The sequence below is a fragment of the Erpetoichthys calabaricus genome, chromosome 12, assembly GCF_900747795.2.
Source record: "Erpetoichthys calabaricus chromosome 12, fErpCal1.3, whole genome shotgun sequence".
NCBI lineage: Eukaryota > Metazoa > Chordata > Cladistia > Polypteriformes > Polypteridae > Erpetoichthys > Erpetoichthys calabaricus.
Genome location: NC_041405.2, coordinates 787,673 through 812,435, shown reverse-complemented (window position 1 = coordinate 812,435; position 24,763 = coordinate 787,673). Strand labels below are relative to the sequence as shown.

Genomic DNA, 24,763 nt, shown 5'->3' with positions numbered 1-24,763 from the left:
GCAACATTTCTTTTGTTTTACCAGACGGGGCACAGGCAGGTGAAGTGACTCGCTCAGGGTCACACGGTGTCAATAGTGGGCTTTGAACCCACAAACTCAGGGTTTTGAAATCCCTGAACTTAACCACTACAGCACACTTAAACCAAGAATATATTTTTAAAAAATCAAAACATTTCTTACATTTTACTTTTGTCAAACTCAGAGTTCAAAACTGGACAGTTGAAGACATCAAAAACATGGCCTGGTGTGCATAAAGCAGCGGGACCTGCTGGCATTTCAGGAAGGCCTGTGCAGAGCAGGAGTCTTCACCAGTGCGGGGTAGCGGGTTCGCAGCTTCAAAATAAAGGTCCAGTTTTAAATCCATAGAGCCGTGTCGTTCTCCGTGGGCGCGATTGTACGACCGAGGGGTGTTAATGAGCTAGCTGGGGTGAGTGGCACCTGCACGTGTGGGTGCTGTCATTCTCAATTGCTTCATTGTCTTCCTGTGGCATGTGATTAAGGCGCTGCGCCCACGGAGACGTGAGGGTATATATACGGGTCGGCACAAGGAAAGAGGGAGAAATCAAAGATGGGAGATGAAAGAAAAGGATTGAAAGGGGTTAAAAGACGTGAAAAGGAGTCTAAGCAGGACAATTGGCCACCAGGAAGAAGGAAGCAGTGCAAGCTGGGGCCCCGTGAAGGAACATTGGCTGTGGCGCTCTAGGAGACTAGATCACCCCACTGAACATTCGGATGGAGTGTGGCGAGCAAGGCAGGTGCCCTCCCTAGGCTTCTGAGGTGCGACCATGTGAGCGCAAAGGAAGAAGGGAGGAGAGCCGACCTCGGATAGTCTGGCCGTGATGCCTGGAGGCAGCCAAGATGGCGGTCAGCCGAAAGAAGTTTGTGGCTGGTGAGTCTCCGCCGGCTACGCGAGCAATGGGTGAGCCAGGGAGAAAGAGAAGGAGGTGGGCTGAGATCAGGAGGACTTAGTCTGCATTTTAACCTCGGATTTTTAACGGATTTATTTATTTTGCTTATTTTTATTCCCACTTTTTATTGGATTTTTATGGATTTTTTTGAACACTGCACAATTGACACTTTTGTTGGCTTTACTTTTGTTTTGACTGGGTTTTAATAAAAGCACTTGAGTACTTTTTCCACCCATCCTCTGGCATCATCCATGAATTGTCCTCATTTGTCAGCTCATCTCAGTCATAACTATCGATGGTGTTGGTTCAGAAGACTTCCATGTGGATTAGGGAGTCTGTGGTGGACTGGCATTGTCACAACCAGCACTCTGTGTCTTAAATCAACAGTCATTGTCCCAACACCAGAACAATCGCAGGTGAAGAGCCCGGATGACTCTCATCCTTGTTGCCATCACCCCTGTTATTACAAAGTGTCTACAAAGTTCGATTACGGCTCGCATGAAGAGCATTACTCCTCCTATCAGGCAAACAGGTCAACTGAGGATGCCATGTCTGTTGTTCCATTCACTGCTTTAAGTCATTTTGAGAAAGACGCCTGTGTTTATTGCTGGTAGCGCCACATTCAACACGGTCATCTCCAGCAAGGTGACTTCTACACGTTCTAGCTGTGGCCTAAACACAAGTGCATGTGACTCCTGACCAATCGCCCTCAGACCGTGAGAACGGCTACACATTTCTCCTCCACCTTAACTCTGAGCACTGGCGTGGCACGAGGATGTGTGCCCAGTCCTCTCCTTTATGCCCTCTTCACCCCTGACTGTGTGTCCACTGACTCTTCAGATATGCCATCAACCAGTTAGCGGGTGACTCAACCTTGGTGGGTTGGATCACCAATAACGGTGAATGTTGTGATGTGAAATGTTGCATACAACTTGATAAATATTTTGTATGTCTTTATTAGTGTTACATTAGTGAGGAGACGCATTCATGTTTACCCCCCCTTTTCGGAAAGGGTCTCTTTGAATTTAATGACAGAGTTGGGGTGAAGTGCCTCAAACCAGTTTGGCAAGTGTTTCTCTGCTCAAGTCTCTCTTTACCTTAACACGTGGTTTGGGGGGTGGCAGGTGTGAAGATGTTCTGTCCCCCCATTGGTCTGATGTATGGCTGTTTGGGATTGGCTTGTATCAGAAGCCTTTAAGTACCACAATGTCCTATTGGCTCCAGGGGTTGAACAGAAAACCTATAACTTTGTTCACTCCCTACCTCTCTTACTCTTACCAAACTGATGAAAGACCACCTCACACACCATGAACTGAAAGGACAACACAATGGAGAGCACAGCCATATTGAGACAGGCGTGCGGCCTGCTCTGAAGAAAGCTGACCACAAATGAGGACTTAACTGGAGACATTTTAAGTAACTAACAAGTCTGAGTGCCACCTGAAACTACACATCACCATTTATCAGGTTGTATGGTTGCCAATATTCAAATGTACTTTGCATGTTGCTATTATTTATGAATATTCTCAATAATACATTGTTTAAAGTGTAACTTAACTCCTGCTTGTCTTTTACTACACCTAATTGTCTGCGGTTATAGATGTAGAAGGGAAGGTGGGGAGAAGTCCTATGGTACAATACCTTATACACAGTGGTACAGTAAGCCTGGGAGATTTGAGGTGTTCTGACAAAGGCTACACATTAATAATACAAAAGGGGAAAGGAGAGCAATATGATACTCTACCAACAGTGAAGCAGACAATAGGACGGAGGTGCAGATGTTGGTGGGGTGGTTTGCATCTCAACACAAAAAAAAAGATGAAAGAAGCCATTACAGATTTTAGTAAAACTTGAAGGACAGAAGATGCATCAACTATGACCAGGAAGGAAGCTGTGGAAAGAGTGCCCAGCTTTCAGCATTGCAGAAGATCTCACTTGCTCTACTAACACCTCCATTACGGCATTAAAAGCACAGAAACAACTTTAGTAATTGAGCCAGCCGAGGAGAGAAGAGCTGGCCCAGAAGCTGCTGGTCAACCAACATCTACAGGTGTGACATGGAGAGCCCACTGACCTGCTCTGTCACAGCTTAGTACGCCAGTTCTCCCAAACCTGAACAGCGAGCTCTTAAAACAGCACAGGAGATCAGAGGAGCACAGCGGCCAGCAGCTGAAGACACTTAGAGACCCCACTGCTGGAAGAAGGCCTTCACCATTATTAAAGATCTGCTTGATCTTCTGCCGTCAGACAGGTGTCATAGAACTAGACAGGCCCAGGGTCACGGATATCCAAGGGCCATCCTTTAGTTGAAGTCGAAATCTAACTGAGGTCATCATTTAAATTCTGCTGTAATAATGAATTTCCTTTTTTCGAGTAACATAAAGGTTACATATTTTTCTCGCAATAACAATGTAAATGCGACACAAGTGCAGTATTTGACCAGGCATTTTCCAGTGTGGAAATGTTTCTTGTAATTTATCCATCCATTATCCAACCCACTATATCCTAACTACAGGGTTACGGGGGTTTGTTGGAGCCAATCCCAGCCAACACAGGGCACAAGGCAGGAACAAACCCCGGGCAGGGTGCCAGCCCACCACAGGGCTTGTGTAATTTATGTGATATTCTATTATTGGATGTTATATTTGACTTTTTCTGCAGTGGGTTGGCACCCTGCCCAGGATTGATTCCTGCCTTGTGCCCTGTGTTGGCTGGGATTGGCTCCAGCGGACCCCCATGACCCTGTGTTCGGATTCAGCAGGTTGGACAATGGATGGATGGATGGATATTTGACTTTTTTATTAAAGTGTTTATTACATATTTGTCACTGACTCCAGTAGTTACTGATGGAATTCAATAACCTCGGGTCTAACTTGAGTTGATTTGACAGGCGTTTCTGGGAGGTGAACGCCTGTCTGCTCACGGTGCTATCTTGAATCCCCACCAGCAGGTGGCAGCAGACACTCTCATATCACGCGATCGTTTCACTTAGTGCGGCGCTCATTTGGAGGACTGGGAAGTCTGACCATCAGACTTTGGTTCTTAATTTGATCTTCACTTTCAAGAATTTTTAATTTTGTAAAGTTTTTAATGAACTATTTACCTAGGAAGGGTTACAGGTGGCGCAGTGGTAGTGCTGCTGCTTTGCAGTAAGGAGACTGTGGAAGATTGTGGGTTCGCTTCCCGGTTCCTCCCTGTGTGGATAGCACTTTGAGTACTGAGAAAAGCGCTATATAAATGTAATGAATTATTATTATTAATGCTAAGAGCCAAAGGTGTACCTCACAATCTGAAGAGGCTGGACTTTCAGAAATTCCAAAGATAAGAAGTTAAGCTTTCCCCAAACTACAGACTGATGTGCCAGCTTGTGCAGGAGGCGTCCCATTGGTCTTGGGGCAAAGACTTGCTGCCTTAATACTGGTATATAGCACCTTGAGTAGACTTCGGCTGTACTGCTGTATTGTTGTATTGCAGTCACATCTATGAATAAGTAATCCTGGCCATTCTCCACTACACTTGACCATTTTATTTTTCTTTTCAGTGTCCCAGGTTGTCCAACTTCTGGCCATGACGTGAGGCATTAGTCTCAGTGGCTCCTGACCTTTGTATTTTATTACAGTTATGGACTCCTAAGTGTGGCGTATGGCTGTGGGACAGCCCTGTTGGTCTGCCCCCTCATAGCATCTTCTGAAGACTGTGGACCCCAACAGGTTTATTTTTCCACAGAGATGTTGCTTGACAAGACACTATTTTATTCTGACAAGGGATCTTTGTATGAGAAATTGCCTCTTTTAGATAGATAGATAGATAGATAGATAGATAGATAGATAGATAGATAGATAGATAGATAGATAGATAGATAGATAGATAGATAGATAGATAGATAGATAGATAGATAGATAGATACCTTTATTACCTTGAAAAGTCTCCTAATGTGAGGACAAAACAGAAATCTTTAATGTATACGCTAGTGACAGATCAGGATTGCGTTCAATGTGTTCTGTCTGTACGATTTCAAACTGCCATCCATGCTTAACTAACTGTAAGGGGGGTCATAAACTGAAGTCATCGGTAGTCAGAATGACAAGAAATAATTTGAATATTCCAGTTACAATTTAACTTGCTGGGGTTATAACAGAACTTCCCATTGACTATGCACTAATATAGAAGCAAACATTTTAACATAACTAAGAAAATACTTCTATCAATTTAACATAACCTAACGAAGTCCAAATGACTCTTTCAGATGTAAATGGTGGGCTGTATGAGAATCTGAGACCAATAGCTCTGTGTGTGGATTCTGAACATTTTCTCCATCCCTGTGAGATATGACAGCTCACTGGTATCTTAAGTGCCTGCTTTGTATAGAGACGTAGATGAACTCGTCTCAGTGTCCTTTAAAGACAGTCTGCACCCCTAGGGTGGAGCAGAAGGATATGCCAGTGTACAGAAGAGGACACGGGTGGGTCACAGAGTAAGAGACGCTCAGTTTCTAGGACATTAACCCCAGAGTTAGAGGTGTCCAAGCATTTTTAGGACCTTGCAGAAGTGGAGGGTGTCTCTGATAAACCTGACTTAGTAGAAGGTATGACATGTCCCTATGAGTCACCTCAAAACAAGTCCCCAGATACAGAGAAATAGTGATTTGGGGGTTGTACTGAATTTATTAGGGGTGGACACAGAGATTTGCTCTTGTGACCGGGAGTCTATTTTTGGCATGTTGTCTTTCTATATATGTGGATAGAATTCTAGCCAGAGTGGGCACGGATATACTATAGTGGTCAATGTCCACATTAAGAGAAAAACAAAGGCAGGCTGCCAGCTCTTCATAGTAAATCACTGAGCATTGTGCCACATGTCAAACACATAAGATGGAGGAGATCAGAAGGCTTAATGAATGACTCAAATCTTGGTGCTGGCTAGAGGGGTACAGGTTATGGAATTTTGAGACACATTGAGTTGAGACTGTGGGGCACTGTGCTGAAATGCACTGAGATCTTATGAAGGTGTGTGGGTAGAATAGGCGAAGATGACATTAAATGTCAAGGTTTCACAGACACCATGGGAGAAAGATAGAGAAGGACCTCTCAAAAAAGACCAAACAAACAACACCCAGTGTCTGGACAGATGTGTGGCAAGGGCTTGAGAGTACACATTATGTGAAGGAGTGTGGGGATATTGTAGATGGGTAATTAAGAAGACAAAGTTTGGCCATATGGTGCCCATGGGGCATGGCGTCAGCTTCATGGGAGGCCAACATACTTGTGAAGTCAGAACCGGAGTGTTGTGTTCAACTTGAAGTGATTCAGAAATGTTGATCTCAGTTGATGACTTGTGCAAGTTGTCCTTAAGTTCTTAAAGGAGACCAGACCTTGTTGACTTCATGTATCCTGTGACCTCATGTATCTTCACCAACATGATTTAGCCCATGTCAGCCCAGGTTTGTGTCAATTATAGGCTTTATTCCACATTTCTTTTGATTATTTTCATGTATACGAATTGGCAATACCATTGCTATGGTCCTTCACGTCTAATCACACAGTTTCTCTTTCACTTCATCAGCTCCTTGAAATCTGCAGTCACTTTTACTTCCTACAGCAGCCTCTTGGGTCTCCTGAGTTAAATGAGGCATCCTCAGGTTCCAGACTAGTGAAGGTGTGAAGTCCAGTTGAAGAGACCGACACTCTGTGGATGGAGTGCGTAGAACTTTAAGTGACTCATTGAGCACAGATGGGCTGAATGGCCTGTCATATGTCATAAAGCACATCAGACTCTGGTCACCTCTTGATTCGGCCCCCACTGTGCCTGTAATTCTCAGATTTTACACCTTTGTTGATGTGATTATGGCCTATTGTCACCTGTTGCGTTTTCTCCGTGTTTCTCTAAATACAGTTCTAGATGTTGAACACAGACACCACCATTATGGTCTTTCACTCCTGTGCACAAGTTTGTGTTTCTCACCATCAGATTCAGCCACTTTTTCAGTTCTGTTTGCACATAATGTGCAAAGCTCAAGTCTGTCTGTCTGCATGAAACAACTCGGTGTTCAAATGTGGCACATTTATTCTTCAAGGAAATCTTTCAAGACAATTCCATTTTCATTGAGATATTTCAAACAGATCACCCTGTACAAAGTTTTGAAATCTCAAACTGTCTTACTGAGAAGCATTGATGAAACTCATGTCTCTTAAAACAAAGAAAATTTCTGTGCGACTTCAATGTTTCAATTTATCCTTAACAGCAGTTACACCAACTTGCATGTTTTCTATATTTTCCTCTTTTTTCACCTACGTTGACAGCAAACAGATCCCCAATACAAGCTAATGAAACATGAGCAGACTGCATGAACAAGTGGAAAGTTACTCACCTTCACTGGTGGCTGGTGGGAGGCCAGTCCGGCATCTTCAAGTGAGTCTGGCTGGGTGTGAGCAGAAACCTTTGAATCAGCGCACTCTTTCTGCTTTATGAAGTATTATTAGGATCAAACATAAGAGAACCAGTGCACCAGCATTTCACTCCTCTCAGTGCTTTCAGGCAGAGCTTTCCATGAACTGGCACTGGTCCATAGACATTAGAAAGGAAAGCATGGCAAGTATATTAGTTCTGTTACTGCTTACTGCTACTCTGTGAAAAGCTGGCTTTGAATTGTCGCTGGTCTGCAGAGCTCCACTGCTTGGTAAACCGGGAAGCGGCCTGCTCTTCTGTATATGAAAAATTGATCAAGCTACTTAACACCCCATGAGGGACCCTTGTCATCAATTGAACTTTAATGGATGCTCCATGGGAACCTCTTTTATAAAAACAGTCCACTTGTTAAAAAGGTTGAAGAGCACTGCAACTTACATAATCTTCCTAACTCTAAAATTATAAAATACATGCAAGGAAAGCAAAACATTATCTAGACACAAATGAAGTTCCTTGTGGTGTGACTATTATCACTTACACTGTGATTTACTGGGGTGACCGCAACATGGTAGGAACAGGCCTGATTCCAGTCTATAAGTAACTCAAGAATATCAAAATGTCCCGCTTTTAACAGGCTGCCCACCTAATAAAGATTTTCAGTGCTATAAACATTGCTTCACCAAAACAAGCAGTGTCACGATTTACTGTACGTACAACAACGAAATTCCAAGGCAGATCCCGGCCTAAATAAGCACTTGTGTTACATAACAAGGAGCAGACAAAAGCAGAGGGCACCGCCGTCTCCGCCTCAAGCACTGTGTGGAGTCCGATGCGTTCATTTGTGAAAGGATTCTTTTTATTTTGCCCGTACCCCTCACTGATGATGATGATGATGATGATGATGATGATGAGATAAGGCTATTTGACAAATGATGATGGGCGTTTTGGCGTGGGCATACATTGGGGACTTTGAAAATCTGATCACCCTGTAATTTATCATCAAGAGTGCCAAATCAACCTGACTGACCTGAAGTTGCTTTTCACTTCTGTTATTCCCTAATGTTTGTTACAACTGGACAAGAAGTCCCATTTCATGAAAATGAAAGAGATGTTTAAGCAAGCAAGGAATTCATTACAATGATTGATTGATTTATTTAGGTTATGCTAATTGGCACTTGTAAATGTCACAGTAGTTGAATATGGTGTGTGAGTGTATGTGTGTGTCAGTGACTGAGACTGGTCCCTGTGATGCGCTAGAGTCCTGTCAGGTCCTGTTTTCTGCCTTTTCCTCAGTCCTGGTTAGAAAGCCTTTGGCCTCTACAACCACTAAATGAATTGAGAAAGTTCCAGAACCCATCTCCTGAACTCAGTCCATTGAGGAGCACAGTACCTGCACGGCCCTCAGACACACCAGGCATACATTTTTAACATTTTCTTTCTTTTTTTCCCCTCAGGAGCCTGTTGGACCTCTTGAGTGAATTTAAATGTCCCTTTCATGTCATCATTTGGTTTGGACCAGTCATTCTTTCTGCGAGGGCACTGAAATCTCACCGGTGTGCCTTTCAATTGGCTCTGCCAGGGTCTGGTGCTGCACTCGGCAAATGAAGTCCATGTCCTTTAGATGAGATGCAACCAGTGGGGTGAACAGGGCCTGTGCCAACAGGTCAAAGGTGCTCTTCCTGACGTAGAGGAACTTTTGGATCTCAGTAGGCTTCCATTCTCCAGTCTTGGAGTTTTTGTACTGTATTTGTTTCTTGGGCCTCCTCTCCCAGGTAATGTTGATTTCTTTGGGGAAGAAGTCAGAGATGACACAGCTTAAGACACAGAGGTCCCCAATCTCTTTGAAGTGGATCACAATATCCGACACTTTAGGGACTCGGGTGATTTCTGTAAGACAAAGGTCAACCAGTTAATTGTCAGAGGTCACAATGTCAATTGGATGATATCAGACATTTTGTTTATATGCTGTCCACCATTTTAATTGAAGTCATATTCAGATCCCTCCAGGGTAGTTGAATTTGACTGGAGAGTGGAAGGCCACTACAGGGTTAAACGGAGCCTTTCGACGCATTGACCACCAGAGTGTGTGTCACAAATGTCAACACACTGCACCCGCCTTGAAGCTGCCCTCAGTTCATTCTGTGAATGCCTGGAGCTCTGCACTGTCCGTGGCTTCTGGCTAAAGAAATGTGGCTTCCATGCCATTCACTTTATTCAGGGTGGTCTGCTGAACTGCAGCAAAGGCAAGATGCCCCTGAAATGCCTGCTGACCAGAGGGAGGTCTGGGAGATACGCGTTTGTATGTGACGTTGCACCAAAGTGTGAGACGCAGCCATATGCCTGCTACAGAAGACGTATCATCACAACACCTGTGCTGGGAACAGAGCCGAGAGTGGAAGAGCACATGAGCTGAAAACCAAATGACCTGCCATACTATGAATACACACAATGAAGTCAGAGGGTTGAATCCTTACAAAGGAGAAAAACAAAAACAAATCAATACGAAGACAAAAACTGTCAGGATTTGACAACCAGAGAAGTTCTGTCAATAAATATTGCTGATTTGAAACTGTACAATAACCAGAAGCCATGAGGCCACCAAAGCCAGTCAGTCATTTTCTAACCTGCTTAGTCCTGAAGAGGGTTGTGGTGGTCTGCTGATGTCCATCCCAACTAGCGAGGCACAAGGCAGGGACAAACTCTGTACATGGCGCCAGTCCATTGCAGGGCAAACACACACACACACACACACACACTCTAACCACACCCGGGCCAATTTAGGACTACCAGTTCACCCAATCTGCGTGTCCTTGAACTGTGGGAGGAAACCCACACAGACATGGGGAGAACATGCAAACTCCACACAGGGAAAACCCGGGACGTGAACCTTGGTCTCCTTACTGCGAGGCAGCAGCGCTGCCCCTGTGCCACCATGCCACCCCTGCCACCAAAGTTTAGACTGGAAATGGCACAAGAATCAAAAGGTGTGATGTCACGAGACCACTGAAACAGCTGAAAAGAGAATTGCTGTGAATCAAAAATGCAGTCGTTTGATTGTTGGATCCAGAATCTTGGACACGGAACCAAATGAAGCACTGGGGCTATAAAGCTAAAAATCCACAAGTGCCCTTTGGGTGGAAGTCCTTAGCAACTGTGCAGTGCGTCTTCTAGTCACACAAAGTCAAAGCGACAAAAGGGACATGAGGCACTTTGAAATAAATTGTAAAAAAAAATGTCCCTGACTTGTAATTAAATCATTAAAAGGAACAGTTGTGTATTATTATTATTACATGAAGCCTCCAGGAATCCACAAAGAAAGGAACAGAAAAAAAAAAACAAGAACAAACTCGGGCAAATCGTGACATCAAATCAGGTGCAAACCCGTAACGAAGCTCCCAGGCCAGATGACATCCTAATCCCTCCTGCCCCTTCATCCCCGTCCTAAAGACATGTCCCTGAGCAGCAGCAGCAGCAGCATTAGCGTTGTTGTGAATAAACTTCTCACCTGCCACTCCCCATCCTTTTGGAATGAAGCGACTCCAGTCTGTCTGCTTAGAGGAGCCACGTATGAACGGCTGAGTGGAAAAGTAAAATAAAGCTCCTCTGAAAGGTGAGAATCCACATTTCAAAATGAGATCTTGCAGCCCAGCACCATGTGCGCTACAGCTTTACAGTCCCGGTGGTCTCCTGAGTGGATTGGACGGCATATGGATAACAAGTGTCTACGATTTGTCATTTGGTGACGAAGAGTTTAAGCGTCATGTACATGAACCAGGTGTTTTTTGAGCTGATATTTCTACTCCTGAATATTTAAACAGTTCTGATGCAGTCAGTATGAGGTGGTCAACGTTAGTCTGTCATGTAAGAAAATTCAGTGGGAAAAGAACGACTTTAGTTAAACTGATCGCAAATCCCACTGCTTTAGAATGAATGGTAGTCCTAGGGTTAGGTCTAAGATGAACAGTAACACCTCCACACCACTGAGGTCCACCTGCCTCAGTTCATGGTCTGTCTACTCACCTCTGCTGCCCCAGTCCTTTTCTCCAGGGTCTCCCCATTCATAGTTTTGGGATGAATCCTTGATCTTGGATTGAGTGTCCATCTGGTGGCTCCTTTTTCTGACTCACAACCCTGCCTCTAAGCCCAACAACAACCTTCTCTGTATGCCCACTCATAACTCCACCCCGTCATCACTGATAGCCTCAGCTTTAAGCCCACCCACATTGACACCATTCCCAGCTCTTCCCCTCATCTCCTCTGTCAACCATAATTTGCCCTGAAACTAGCAGTGGAAAAGAATGTCCTGAGAGAGAGCCTACCTGGTACCCCTGTGCAACATTTCTCAATGGCCTCCCCATTCAAGGTCTCATGCTCCACTCTGCAGATGAATTCCATGTCCTCCAGGCCACTCAGGGACTGAGGGGTGAATTCTGCCCTGGACAACAGCTCAAACTTGTTCTTCCTCATGATGGGCCCATAGTTGGTCACGGCAGGGTTCCAATACTCTGACTCTGCAGGAAGTGTCTCATGGATTTTCTTGTGTCTCCTCTGCCAGGTCACATTGATGTCTTTGGGGTAGAAGTCTGAGATGACACAGCTGAGGATGCAAGGCTCACCACACTCTGTAAAGTGGAGTTGCACGTCCGACATTTTGGGATGCGTTTTTTCAGCTGGAAAGGAAAATCCCGGAAAAGATTAGCCACCCAAAACAGACCTGAGACATACACATCCATACTGATAAGGCGTCATCCAGGTCAAAAACTGAACTGAACACAAATCAAGTGGTCCTGATCAGGAAAACTGGAAGGTGCTGCTGGAGAGGTGGACAGAAAACTTGTGAAGAATGACGCTGGCAGTTTATTTTAAAAAGTGTTGATGTCTTCTGGACCAATATGGCTAAACATACAGTACATGATGAGAACAGGTGAAGGTGCTAATTATCAGACAGCCCATCTGGCAGTTGATCCTGTCTGACAAGAATTCAACGAATATGTAAAAATGTGAGTGTTTATAATGACGAGGGTCCAGCATGAAGTCAGGAGCGTCAGCGTCCGCCTGATGGCACGTCTGGTAGTCAGCATTCCCCCACTTGGCTGTGATGTCCCTTGACTTCTCTCCGGCCTGAATCTGTATGTATGTATACATGATTATGCATTGTATTATGGGAATGGAAGTTAAATAAACTATGACACTCGGTCAGACACTGGGAGAGTCTTCCACAGAAGGATCCAGACATCAGCTGAGCTCCACATGAGGACCACTTGTCTCAATCCATCCTCTATGACCCCCTCAAGCTGGGAGGCCACTCTGAGTGTCACAGTGAGTGACGTGAGCCTGACAGTAACAGGCAAATCCTGGGATGACACAGGCAAAGCAGAAAGGGGACACGCAGTCAAGAAGTGGCTTCACTACACCCTTTTGATTAAATGATCTTTATGTGCCAGGAGATCAGCAGGGGTCTGCTTTCACATTCTACTGTAATATTAATTTTTCAATACATCCATCCATTTGATAGCCCAAATCATGGGCATGAGGGTAAGAAACTACCCCAGCAGCACTGAAAGAACCCCAAACTGGCAGAGACCACCCTCACACTCAAACAGATGTAGCGTCAATCAAAGAGGTGCCAATCAGACTAATGTGAGCTGACCTGACCCTGGGCATCAATCTGTGACGTGATATACTCAGCAGTCTGAGCCGTGACTGAGCCTCCGCTAACAAGTCTGCTCAACCGTCTTGCTGTTTCGTGTTCTGCCCAGTGTGTGCTGTACATGATATTATATCTTATATTATATTATATCTGATATTGATGTACCTGGAGTTTCATGCAGTTGCATAGTTATGAGAATTGTTATTTTCCTCCCATTGTTCTGTTAAGTAATTTGTATCTCTTGTTTTATCATGCCTAATAATCTGCTGTCACCACACAGTAACAAGTGACAAGTGCTTCACAGGTTTAATGACAATCATTGGAACTGAATTGAGCTGTCAAGATACACAAGAAAAACAAGAGAACCAGCAAGAAAAAACAAAATAAAAACAGGAACAACATTCAAACTCCACACAGAGAGTGCCCAGGGTAGGAAAAGTAACACTAAACACAGAAGCACTGGTGTGATATTTTAAAATTATTTCTACTGAATTTTTCAAACATCAGTTTACACAAATCTGTGTAGTGTGTGACAAAGCAAGTGACAGTTCAATTAACAAGCAATGAGAATTGCAGACACCATTGTGATAACAACAGAAAACAGATACGATGAAATGTCACGTGAAAGTAGGATGCATTCAGTATTTTTTGTTTAGCATTATTTGAAGAAAAACTGCAGCTTGATAATGCGTGATAATCAGATCTAATGCCAGTGAAACAACACAGAGGCACCTAGTGAACCAAAGGGTATGGCTGACAAGAAAGAATTAAAAAAATGTGTCCAGTTTAGGAAAGAAACTGCAAGTCATGCACTCCACATATGTCAAATTCCTCCAAGTTATACGCTCAGTAATTACATCAGAATGCTTGAACCTTTCAGGACACAATTGGAACAGAAGCAATCGAGGTGAAGATCAGTTTTATAATATTATAACATGGCATTGACAACATTCAAGTGTGGAAAAAACAATAGGAATTATCATAACATGGAGTCCCAGACATGACAAAATGGATGTGAAGCCTCAGAAATGGAGCCATAAAGCAGGCCAGAATCCTTAGCAGCTTTCCCAGATAAGGCAGCTCTCCAAGGCAGCCTGAGCTCCAACTCCATTGGCCAGTTTTGGCATAGACAGACCTAAAAGAGGTTTTGGCTTCAAAGGGGTTAAAAATACACTTGAATCTCCTAAACTATATTAAAATGACTTACTAGGAAGTTAACCCAAAAAATTGTAGCTGGTAAAATAATCCAAAATGAGATTCTTTATAAAAGAAGAGTTTTTTTGATGAGAAATTCACAAAATAACTCCTTAAATTGTCCTAGGTTACAATCCAAAGAATGAATAAACCAAGAATTCCAATAAAATGACAAGCAAGCTGCTAACCACACTCAATGAACTGCTGCTGGATCCTCTCCTCGGGCTCGGAAGACTTAAATAGCCAGTGGGAGGATCCAACTGTGACATCAGGGTGGCTCCACCCCCTTGGGTTACCACCCACAGAACACAAGGGATGTAAGAGAACAACATCTTATATATGCAAATAAATAATAACTACACAGAACAATATTAAGAGAAATCACATAAACACAAGAGACAAACACAACACACACACACACACAAAACCACACAGGCCAGAGATAAACGTCTGACTACAACGTAACAGAAAGGAGCAGAGCCGCAGTTTGCTCTTGGACTGGCTGTTCTTCTGCAAACGTGCCTGGATATCCATAGACAGGGAGTTCAAATTACGCACAGAGAATGACCATTTGGTGTCCAGCCTGTGGAAGTCTAAATTGTAGAAGACTAATCTTTGTTCTGCTGAGGCCTCAAATGCCTGGCACACATACACCCTCTGCCCCCTTGCCAGTCCTTTACCCACTCACTCACGGTAGTTCACAGCGTCTTACCTGTTAACTTCAGTCTCCAAGACCTCCTTGTTAAAGGCTCCTTTAGAGTCATATGTTCTACCTTACACATGTATGTCATCTCCTCGACTTCATTAAGACTTGCTGCAGTGAACTGGACATCAGAGGTCACCTCAAAGCTGTTAGTCCTCATCACTGGTTTAGAGGTGGTCACAGTGGCTGGCCACTCAGCTGACCCTGCAGTTACAGGCTCAAGTTCACTCTCAACTCTAACCCTGTGCCAGGTCACTTGGAGACTGCTAGGGAAGAACTTGGAGATGGTGCAGCTTAGCGTGCAGGGCTCCCCCACCTTTGAAAAACTGACCATCTCAATGTCAGAGAGGATGGGGCGTCCATCAATACCTGAAACAAAGACAGAAGGGGCTTGTTAAAAGTAACAAAGTCTGAACATCAGGGGCCGTGCAAGGAGAGTCTGGCTGGCTAACCTGGGGTACTGCTGGTGGCCATTTTCTCCACCTTTCCCATGGAGATGTGCTCAATCACCACAGTGACCTTGAAGTTGGGATTCTGAACCTGAGGCAGAGGGACAGAGCAGACACTCCCAGTGCTGAAGGTTCCATTGGGATTTTCTTTATTGTCTGGTGATTCTGAGCTCACAGGGTCCGCTCCCAGTAACCATGTGAAGCTGATGTCTCGTGGGTAGAACCCCTCTGCCCTGATTTGAAGTTTCACTACATTTTCACTTTTTTCCTGAGACATATTCTGGATATCTGAAAGTCGCGGACGAACTGGAAATCAGAAAAAAAAAATAATATGGGGCAGGGAAATCAATATATGGAGAACATTAAGAGAAATTAGAAGGGGCTCAATGGAAGTGGTGACCCACAACACAGGGGTTCACTTACCATAAACCTCCTTTAGAGTGACCATACACTCCACACTCCTCCTGGTGAGCCCATGTCTGGCCCGACACCTGACCACAGCACCTTGGTGCTCCTTTTGGTTCAACATAAACTGCAAGGTGACCAGGCTCTCTGATACAAGGAGTCCTTCATGACACATATGCCTCTTCATGATATAACCAGTGGGACTATGAAGAGGTACACACACCCCAGCACCACCATACGTCTCTTCTTGGTCCATTGTGTCCAGCAGGATGACCTTGTCATTGATAAACCACTTGAGAGTGATGTGTCCAAGTCTCCAGCCTTTGAGGGTGTATTTGACCAATGCAGGTTCATCTTGGATCATCTTGGTAAGGTCAATGGGTGACAGGGAGACTGAAAGACAGAAAAGGAGAGATGAGGCCGGTCGATAGCTTGAGCTGTGACTTACAGGCTTAGTCTTTAAAACTCTTCCACCCTTGTATCATTTCTCGGGATTTCTTTTTAAGTTCATGTTTGCCTTTTTATTACTTTCATTGTGCATGATAAGTTCTCTTAGGGAGTTTTTTAACTGGCACTTTCTTCAAACTACTTACTTTTCCCAGTGAGTCAGCTCTCCACTCAGACTAAGTCCTCCATCTGGGATGTCCAAACTTCACAAAGATCGATCCCAAGTATTCATCTCGCACTTTTCTGCTGATCTGGGGGCATCCCTTCTGCTCCCCACTTACATCCCCCTCTCTTATCTATTAATAAGGCTGTTGTCTAAGGCTCCATGTTCACCATAATGAACTTCACCATTATGCAACAAGTAAGAAAACCTTCATAAGGGAAAGTCCCAGGGTGAAATGAGAATGTAGGTCTTCTGGGAACTCCCTTCACATAGTTAACTAAAATACAATGCAACTGCCATGCATCTGTAGTGAAAGCAAAGTGAAGGCCGACTCAAAGCCCTACCTGAAGACCACTGACTGAAACTCACCCTCATGTGGAATCCCTCCAATCTGCTCCCGTTGCACTTTTTGCTTTCATCCGTCTTGTCTTGAGCTTCTGTTCCCTGCCCTAAGCTTACTTTTTAATTCTGTGTGTCTTCTTTTGATATCCCTGATCTTTTCTCTAACTTTTTATTAGCTAAATGTTTTCCTCAGGCCACAAACATTGGATCCTGTCAGTCATTCTTATTCACCAGCGGTGGATGGAACCCAGACATGGAACTCCACTTTCACCCCCCTTTAGATTCACTCCAAACCTCATTTCTATGATCTGCTCCCTGCCTCTGTGATAATGTATCCCTGTGTCAATGTCAGATTACAACAATTCTGTTTTTAGCTTTGTTTTCTCAAGATGCACCAAATAACACGAGTTAAATATCAGAATGTCAGACAGTTGGCCTGCAGCCTTCAGTTGTACGGGCCTTGGCACCTAATAGCTGGCTACACTGCCCTGGCTTCCTGTCTTTTTACAAAAGATCTTCATAACTGCAAAGGTTTTTAACGCAATCCATGGAGCATGTCACCACATTCTATTACTTTGACCTTTCACCTTAATCCTTTAGGTACTTCTGACTATTTATATTTCATTATCTTTTTAAAATTTTGATAAAACTTGCATAGTTTAGTTGGAGCTCTAAAAATGAATGCAAGACAGGACACCAGTGAGCTCAGGGAGGTCCAGATATCTTCACACTTGGTGCAGAAGCGGAAACTGACACTGAGATTTGATATGGTCAACATTAGACTCACCTGAGAACCACCAGTACACACCGAGGACAAGGAGAAGTAAGAGGAATACAGCAAGCACGATCCCAGTGATCTCTGCAATGGTGAACCCTGAGTCTAGATAATGAAGTACATAACACAAGACAGGTCAGTTCCAGATCAGCTAGGCCATTAGATGATAAGGCTTTATTCTAAGTGGCCTGGAGCACAAGGTTCAAAGAGCAAAGAAGAGGCCAGTGAGGTACAACTAAGAAAATCCATCAGAATTCCAACAACAAGGGAAAAACAACGGGAAAGGGAATGACAAGGACTCAAGCTGCATTTACTGTGAGGACAGATGATTTGAAGGTCCCTGCCACTAAATCTTGAGGAAGGACATCTAATGGGACAGGCAGGGAAAGCCAAATAAAGACACCAGAGGAAGATGTTGCACTTATGAAATGGAAAGTACGGATATTTCAGCCCATCCAAGTCAATATTTAACTGACATCCATCCATCTCCGTCGTACTGATCCACGGTGGACTCCGACCCTAGAATGGCACTGAATGGATCTCGATTGCTTTACGAACACAGAGTCTGTCTCATGCCATTTCTTCTTTACCTTGCTGACAATGAACCCCAACTGAGCTGAGTAGTGAACTGTACTAATCGGAAGAGCCTTTGGTTGTACTGGAAGGACTCCTTGTACTGTTGATGTCCCACATGGCTTTCATCTTTGGAGCCCCTCAGTGTATTTTTGTTGTAAACATAATTTTAATTTCTTCATATCAGATTTACTGATTTCCTTACCTGAAGTTCCAAGGGTATAATAATTACACCCGGTTGTACATGAAGGGCTTGATGCTGTTCTGCATCTAACACTTACTTGACCTTCTTCAGTCTTCTCAGCAAATCTTCTTAAACTAAATATTAACAAAATTGGGATGCATTTTGGTAAATCCTCAGAGTATCTGCAGAACCAGAGCCTGCTCTCCTCCTCTACTCAGCTCATCAAAGGTTATGTGAAAAGCCTTTGAAGACCCATGATTCAGTCTGCCTGGGACATGGATCCTGCTAACTACTCAAATATTCCTCCATCAGCAAGGTTAAGTCATCTGAGGCAGCAGAGTTTGTGTTCTTTTAAGCTTAATTCTGTTGTGTAAGAAACACCTCTGGATTGAGGCCTTATTGCTCCAAGTCAGAGCCCTAAACCTGTTACAGTCCAGATTGTATGTGAATATTTTTAAAACCTTCAGGTATGTCTTTGGAAATCTTTGCTAGTCTCATTTGGGGTTTTGGAACATAAGGATTCCTAATTTCTGATTTGTGTTTGCAAATAAAATGTGTCGCATTAATTGCATCTTCCTGGGGGTTTGGTGAAAGTATGGCTGATTGTTGGGTCACTAAAACACTGTCTCATCACTTTTTGAGTCAGCATTCCATCTTGATCGGACTGGTCAATGAACTTCTCTACAGAAATGCTGAAAGCATCGACTGTAAACATTCTTTCCGGAGATGTGAGTTGGAGGAATGTCTTTAAGATGCCAATTCTTATCTACAAAGCTGTACAATTTTATTCCTCCCATTTCCACTGCCTACCCTATAAAATCTTCTGAGTCGAGTCTTCTCATCACTCTGAATGCTTACTTTCTTATTTTCCTTTACCTTCAAGATGCCGGTCTACTTAGGATTCCAAGGATTACTAAAATAACAGTGGGAAGTTCAGCTTTTAGTTACAGGACCCCCTAAACTGTGGAGTGGTCTGCCTGCTACTATAAGAGATGCCCCTTCGCTCTCAGATTTTAAATCCCGGCTGAAGACTCACTACTTCAGTTTAGCACACCCTGACTAGAGCTGCTGATTAACTGTACAGACTGCATCTCTGTTGTTAGTCATTAGCACTAAAACATAAGTAACATGATAGTTAGAATTGGATACTAACCCTCACCGATTCTGTTTCTCTTCTCAGTAATCAAATGTGGCACTTGGTGCCACGGCCCACCTGCCAAGTTGTTTTGTCTACCTAAAGTAAAGTCATTTCTGATGAAGGATCGCAGAAATTGTGAGGTATGGGGTCCTTTCATCGGATTTTCTGGCCCAGTGCTGATTGGAATGGCCAAATGGGGGAGGCAGCTTGATGGCCAAGGTCTCCTAGACTCTGAACAAATCCAAATCCTGTTATGGGATATCAGCTACTGTAGAATTCTGCTTTGTACTTGTAAGATTTCTATTGTATTTTTATATTGTATTGAGGATTATTTGTGTTTTGTTCTGTGTATTGTATTGTGTTGTACTGACACCCCTTCTTTTGACATCCACTGCATGCCCAACCTACCTGGACAGGGGTCTCTCTTTGAACTGCCTTTCCCGAAGTTTCTTCCATCTTTTTTTCCCTACTACGTTTTTTTTTCAGGATTTTTTTCTTGTCTTCTTAGAGAGTCAAAGCTGGGGGGCTATCAAGAGGCAGGCAGGGCCTGTTAACGCCCATTGTGGCAGTCCTTGTGTGATTTTGGGCTACACCAATATAAATTGTAATGTATTGTATTACTGTTCATTCAGGTTTATGGTGTCCCTTTCTGAGATTCTCCCTCTGTGCCTGCCCTTGTTGCTTCCTTTTCACTGTAATTGAGGTCCATGGTGAACTTTAGACTAAGCGTTCTAAACGACTTGATGCTCCATATTTTCTTATTATTTGACTAATTGTATGAAAGTGAAGACAAGAGAGACACTGTAAAGTCACAGCCCTGAGAGAATTAGAAAAGAGACGGAACCCTGGCCTGAAGATCATGAAGGTTAAAGTCGAGTGTCTTCTACATGATCAATGGCCACAGTGAGAAACATCTAGAGAGACACGAGGCAGGCAATAATAATTCCAAAGTCCCACACTTGCACAACAGACATTTACAGTAAGACCCTCCACACAGCAGACATGTCTACTCACAGATGATAGATCTGGTCAGTGGCTTCTGTAGGGCCTCATGTTTCACCTCACAGGTGAGCTCCTTCCGAGACCCAGGAGCAAACCTGTAAATGCTCTTGGAGTCAAATGTGCCATCAGGATTGAGAGTTGGCACCGTTACGGTTAGGGGCTCAACAATCACCCCACTTCTTCTCCAAATAAATGTGATGGTTTCGGGGTAGAAGCTCTTGGCAGTGCATGTCACCAAGTTTTCAGTGAGAAGATGGGCTGACTCTGGAGCCAAGAAGACTTCAGGGGGAACTGAAAAGAAATAAAGACGTAATTCATCATCAGACTTGATAGTTAGGACTTTTGGAGAAGCTCTAAACAGCAATAGGAGGTTAGCATCAGAAATGAGAAAGCGTAAGGACTTGAGGAGGAAGGTAGGAGATGAAGAGAAGCACTTTAATTTCAGTCAGGATACTTAGAAAAAAGCATCTGCATAAGTAGACAGTAACCTAAGATGGAGAGGATGATGTTGAGGGTGTCCTTCTCTCCTGCATACTCCACTTCACACTCGTAGTGCCCCTCATCCCGCTTCATTATCTTGGAGAGGAGCAGTGACGCGTTTCCATGAGGAACCTCGTTACTCAACAGGTCAGTTTCCACTCTCCCAATGTTCTTTCCCTTTTCATAGCTTGCCACAGGGAAGCCATAATGGGACCAGATGACAGTCAACTGTTGGGGGTCAATGGGACCTGGAGTGACATTGAAGCGGCAAGGGAGTAATGCATCTGAATATTGGACACCAACCACTGTGTGTTCTGATAGGAAGACCGTCACTTTCCCAAGTGAACCTGAAAAGATAAAAATCCATTAAAATGAAGACCAAAGTATAGCATCCAGTGTATGAATTCAGAAGAAAGTGTTCCATATCTTCACGAAAATGTTGAAATCACAAAGGAGGTACTGCCTGGTGCCCTGGTATAGAGTGGGATGAAAAAAAAAGACATAGAACATCCATAGGACCACTAGAGGGGGGCTCTTACTTTTTCACAGCACTGATTAATATATAGTACTATCTGCATAAGCAGCCACCTGCCCATTGGATTGAGGAATAAATGACATGTTTAGATGGTGTGTGAAAGAATATTGAATTGCTTGCAAGCTACTAAGAATTAAAAGCTGTTTTATTGTAACGGCAGGTTATTCATACAGGCGTCTGTCATAAGGTCAGGTGATGTAAGCTGAACTTGGGTAACTTCCTGTAGGAACGCGGCTGTTAGACGCAGGAGAAATGATCTTTCCTTCTTTGGGGTCCCTCTTGACACATACACAAAAGAAACAGTTGGCCGAATTGCTGAAATACTTAGATGCTGTTTCATAACTAAGGAGGAGGGAGGAAAATGAATATTAAAGCAGAATGAAACCGGAAAACTTGGATCTTCTTCTTTGCAAAGCATGAATCCAGGTACTCATCTGTGACTGAATAAAGACCGATTGATTGAACAATTCCTGTCTTCCTCCCGGGTTACTTCCACAGGTGTCACCGCTCCCTCCTGTTTGGTTCATGATGGCAGCAACAGCAGAAGCTGTTTGAGAACAACAAAGAATTCCAGGCGCCTCAAAGCTTCATCTGCTCTTTGTCAGGGGAAGGCCAGGACTCAGAGGAAACAGGGCTGTGCCCAGGAAGGAGGTGGAAATTGGACCCAGAGAAGGCACATCCCGTGATGTCTGCCGCAGATGGGATACCACATCTGGTCACAGGGTGCCCGGACTGGTTAAAGGGATGAAGGGACAGAGACGGGGCAGTTGACTTCTGGCCAGGCCAGGTGAAGGAACAACATCACCCCAGACTTTGGTGGAAGAAGAAGAAGGTGTGTACATAAGACCAGTATGTGAAAATGGTGTACAGTGTACACATAAAACCGGTGCCTGCCTAATCGTGCCTGCATAACAGCAACATTGTTCATTGCCACATGAAACCAGTAAGGCACATACACGAAAGTTCACTGTATATCTAAGCAGACCAGTCATATATGAACACAAGCAGCGTACTTCATTCACAAACTGACAGCAATGGAGACCCCAACCTAATAATTAACACACATGAAAGCAGCGACGTGCAGATGAATAGAATTCACACTCAGCAAACACATTTCACATTTTCTTGTTAATCAGCATTAATGGCTTCTAATTGATCAACACAAAAAGACTCTTCGATATCAAAGTGAAAAGAAATCTCAGCACAAACAGCAAGTTGGCGTTTAGCAGATGCCCCCATGACAGCCTTCAGTCTGTGTGCTCAGGGCTTCGTCTATCAGCTCTGCCATTTTTCCCTCCTTCTTCTTTGCTCAGTCAGGTGTCATGGTGATCACGAGTCAGCAGCTGTTGTCAAGTCCAGCCACCGATTCTCCACTGGACTCTGACTTGGCCACTCCAGGACTTTCACATTGTTGTTGTGAGGCCATTCCTGTGTAACTTTGGCTTTATGTTTGGGCTTGTGGTCTTTTCCCAAGGAGCAGGTGATATACAAGAACCCATCAGGTTTTCCTTCAGGATCTCCCCATAATTTGCTGTATTCATTTTACTTTCACGAGCCTTCCATCCTGGGCCTGCTGCTCAAACACATCCCACCGGCCTGACGCTGCCATCAGCATGCTTCATTTTGGAGACGGTGTGTTTTCGATAACGTGCAGCATAACATGCTGTTTAGTCTGCTGGCCATTTTGGTTCCCATCTGTCTATAGACGTCTCCCGCGTGTCTTCTGCCAATATGTCCTGTGCGTCTTTTCTCTTTGTCCCTCTCCCATAAAGCTGTGACTGGAGAAGCACCCAGGTACACTTGTTGTCTGCACAGTCCCTCCCATCTCTGACTCCTTCAAAACTTTCAGGGGTCTCTTAGAGGCCCCCTTCCCTCATCTTCTTCAGTTTTGAGGACAGTCTGCTCAAGTGTAATTCCAGCTCTGCCATAGTCTTTATGTTTCTTCATGACTGGATATTCAGCTCTTGTCTCCATGCCTTGATTTGTGCTCGTCATTACGTACAGTACGTCAGGCTACCATACTGACTCAACCAGGTGAAAAGCCCAGACAGGTGACCTCCATTGAGCTATTGGTGGGACTTCTACAAAGAATGGGGGGCACCAGCGATGTGCCATATGTGAATATTTATGACAGCAGATGTTTCACTGCGTATTTGTAATTCATTCAGACTGCTCTGCAGAGACCTCATTTCACTTTGAAATTAAAGAGTCTTTTCTGTGAAGAGTGAAAGTGAAATTCAATCCAATAATATGCAGTAAAATGCAAACGAGGGCAAAGACGTTTAGTAGGCGCCGCCATGCAAGTTGAATGTAAATATTCATATTAACCAGTTTCTTATTTGACACACATACACTTCATGGCCTGATTGTTCCCTCATATTCTGAACAAATTCTCCACTTCACTGGATTGTGACAAAGCCACTGATGACTGCACCCAGTCCCGAGTCCAAGGAGATCGTAAAGGTGAGCACTGAAATGACAGACTAATGAGGAAGAATATAAAATGTGAGTGCGACACCACGGTGGGCTTGGTGTCCCTGGTGCCCCCATCATGAAGCTCGCCATGTCTGCTTGGGTTCCCCCCACAGTCCTAACACATGCAGGTGGATGCTAAATTGGCCTCTGATGTGTGTGTTTGTGTATAAGTTCACCCCGCGATGGGCTGCCATCCTGCCCAGGTGTTGCTCCTGCCTGATGACTGCTGGGTTTGGCTCCAGCTGCCCTGTGACCCTGGTTAGGAAGACATGGGGGTACACAAAATGTGAATGGACGTTTAAATATGTGTGTGCCTTCTTTATGCTTTATATCCTTTTATTTAACAGAAGGTAACGCACAGAGATCATTTATGAAGAACTTTAACACAATCTGTGATGGGACAGGTGATAACCTAGTAAAATATTTCACTTGATGTCATTGTTAATCAGCCTGGTGCTCATTTTGCTGTCGGCCCACACCGAGCAGCCCCCTGACTCCAGCTGATCGCCCCCCACACACCCCAGACGGAGCTGAGTCGAGCCTACCTGTGGTGAGCAGCAGCAGCAGCAGGACTGGCAGCAGACGCCTCATGTCGACCGCCTCACTGTCGGCTCATCCATGAAGGAAGTGCGTTTCTTATGTTATGTTTATATGGCATTCTGCATCAGAAGATAACGATCAGAAGCAACAGGGAGGACACGCCCGCCGCCGTCACAAGGCAAACCAGCTCTGCTTGAAATGTAACAATAAAAGATCAGGTATGGGATCGAGAGCCCAATTGGCCTGTGGCTGATGGCTGAAGGTGACATAGAATGGCAAGGCTCACTTACTGATAACTTCCTTAAGGATGATATACATGTGGATAACAGCCAGGAAAAAGAAAGTATATATATATATATAAAAGGGGGGCTACTGACCAGGAACGTGAAACAAAT

General features: G+C 44.1%; 2 protein-coding genes across 4 annotated transcripts in view; both read right to left on the bottom strand.

The window, feature by feature from the left end:
* The window catches only part of LOC114661616 (uncharacterized), a 69,243-nt gene that overhangs the window by 23,898 nt on the left and 20,582 nt on the right, over positions 1-24,763 (bottom strand). The window lies entirely within an intron of this gene.
* On the bottom strand, positions 8,442-24,501 carry LOC114661614 (uncharacterized). 3 transcript variants are annotated; one of them, XM_028814746.2, is made up of 9 exons: positions 24,374-24,500; positions 20,827-21,165; positions 20,351-20,629; positions 17,454-17,546; positions 15,733-16,107; positions 15,313-15,615; positions 14,870-15,229; positions 11,633-11,983; positions 8,442-9,200 (listed from the first exon to the last, which is right to left on the bottom strand). In XM_028814746.2, the coding sequence occupies exons 1-9, from the start codon at positions 24,417-24,419 to the stop codon at positions 8,833-8,835; spliced, it is 2,514 nt and encodes an 837-aa protein (XP_028670579.1). In that variant the 5' UTR covers positions 24,420-24,500; the 3' UTR covers positions 8,442-8,832. The 3 variants fall into 3 exon arrangements, with proteins under 3 accessions (XP_028670579.1, XP_051790705.1, XP_051790706.1); XM_051934745.1 differs by lacking the exon at positions 17,454-17,546 and having other exon boundaries at positions 24,374-24,501; XM_051934746.1 differs by lacking the exon at positions 20,827-21,165 and having other exon boundaries at positions 24,374-24,499.

Excerpts from the sequence above, each read along its gene's own strand:
- LOC114661614 (XM_028814746.2), bottom strand. The coding sequence starts at position 24,419 with ATGAGGCGTCTGCTGCCAGTCCTGCTGCTGCTGCTGCTCACCACAG. Across the intron at positions 21,166-24,373 it reads GCTGCTGCTGCTCACCACAG|GTTCACTTGGGAAAGTGACG; the intron begins GTAGGCTCGACT and ends TTATCTTTTCAG. Across the intron at positions 17,547-20,350 it reads ACTGACCAGATCTATCATCT|ACTCAGGGTTCACCATTGCA; the intron begins GTGAGTAGACAT and ends TTCATTATCTAG.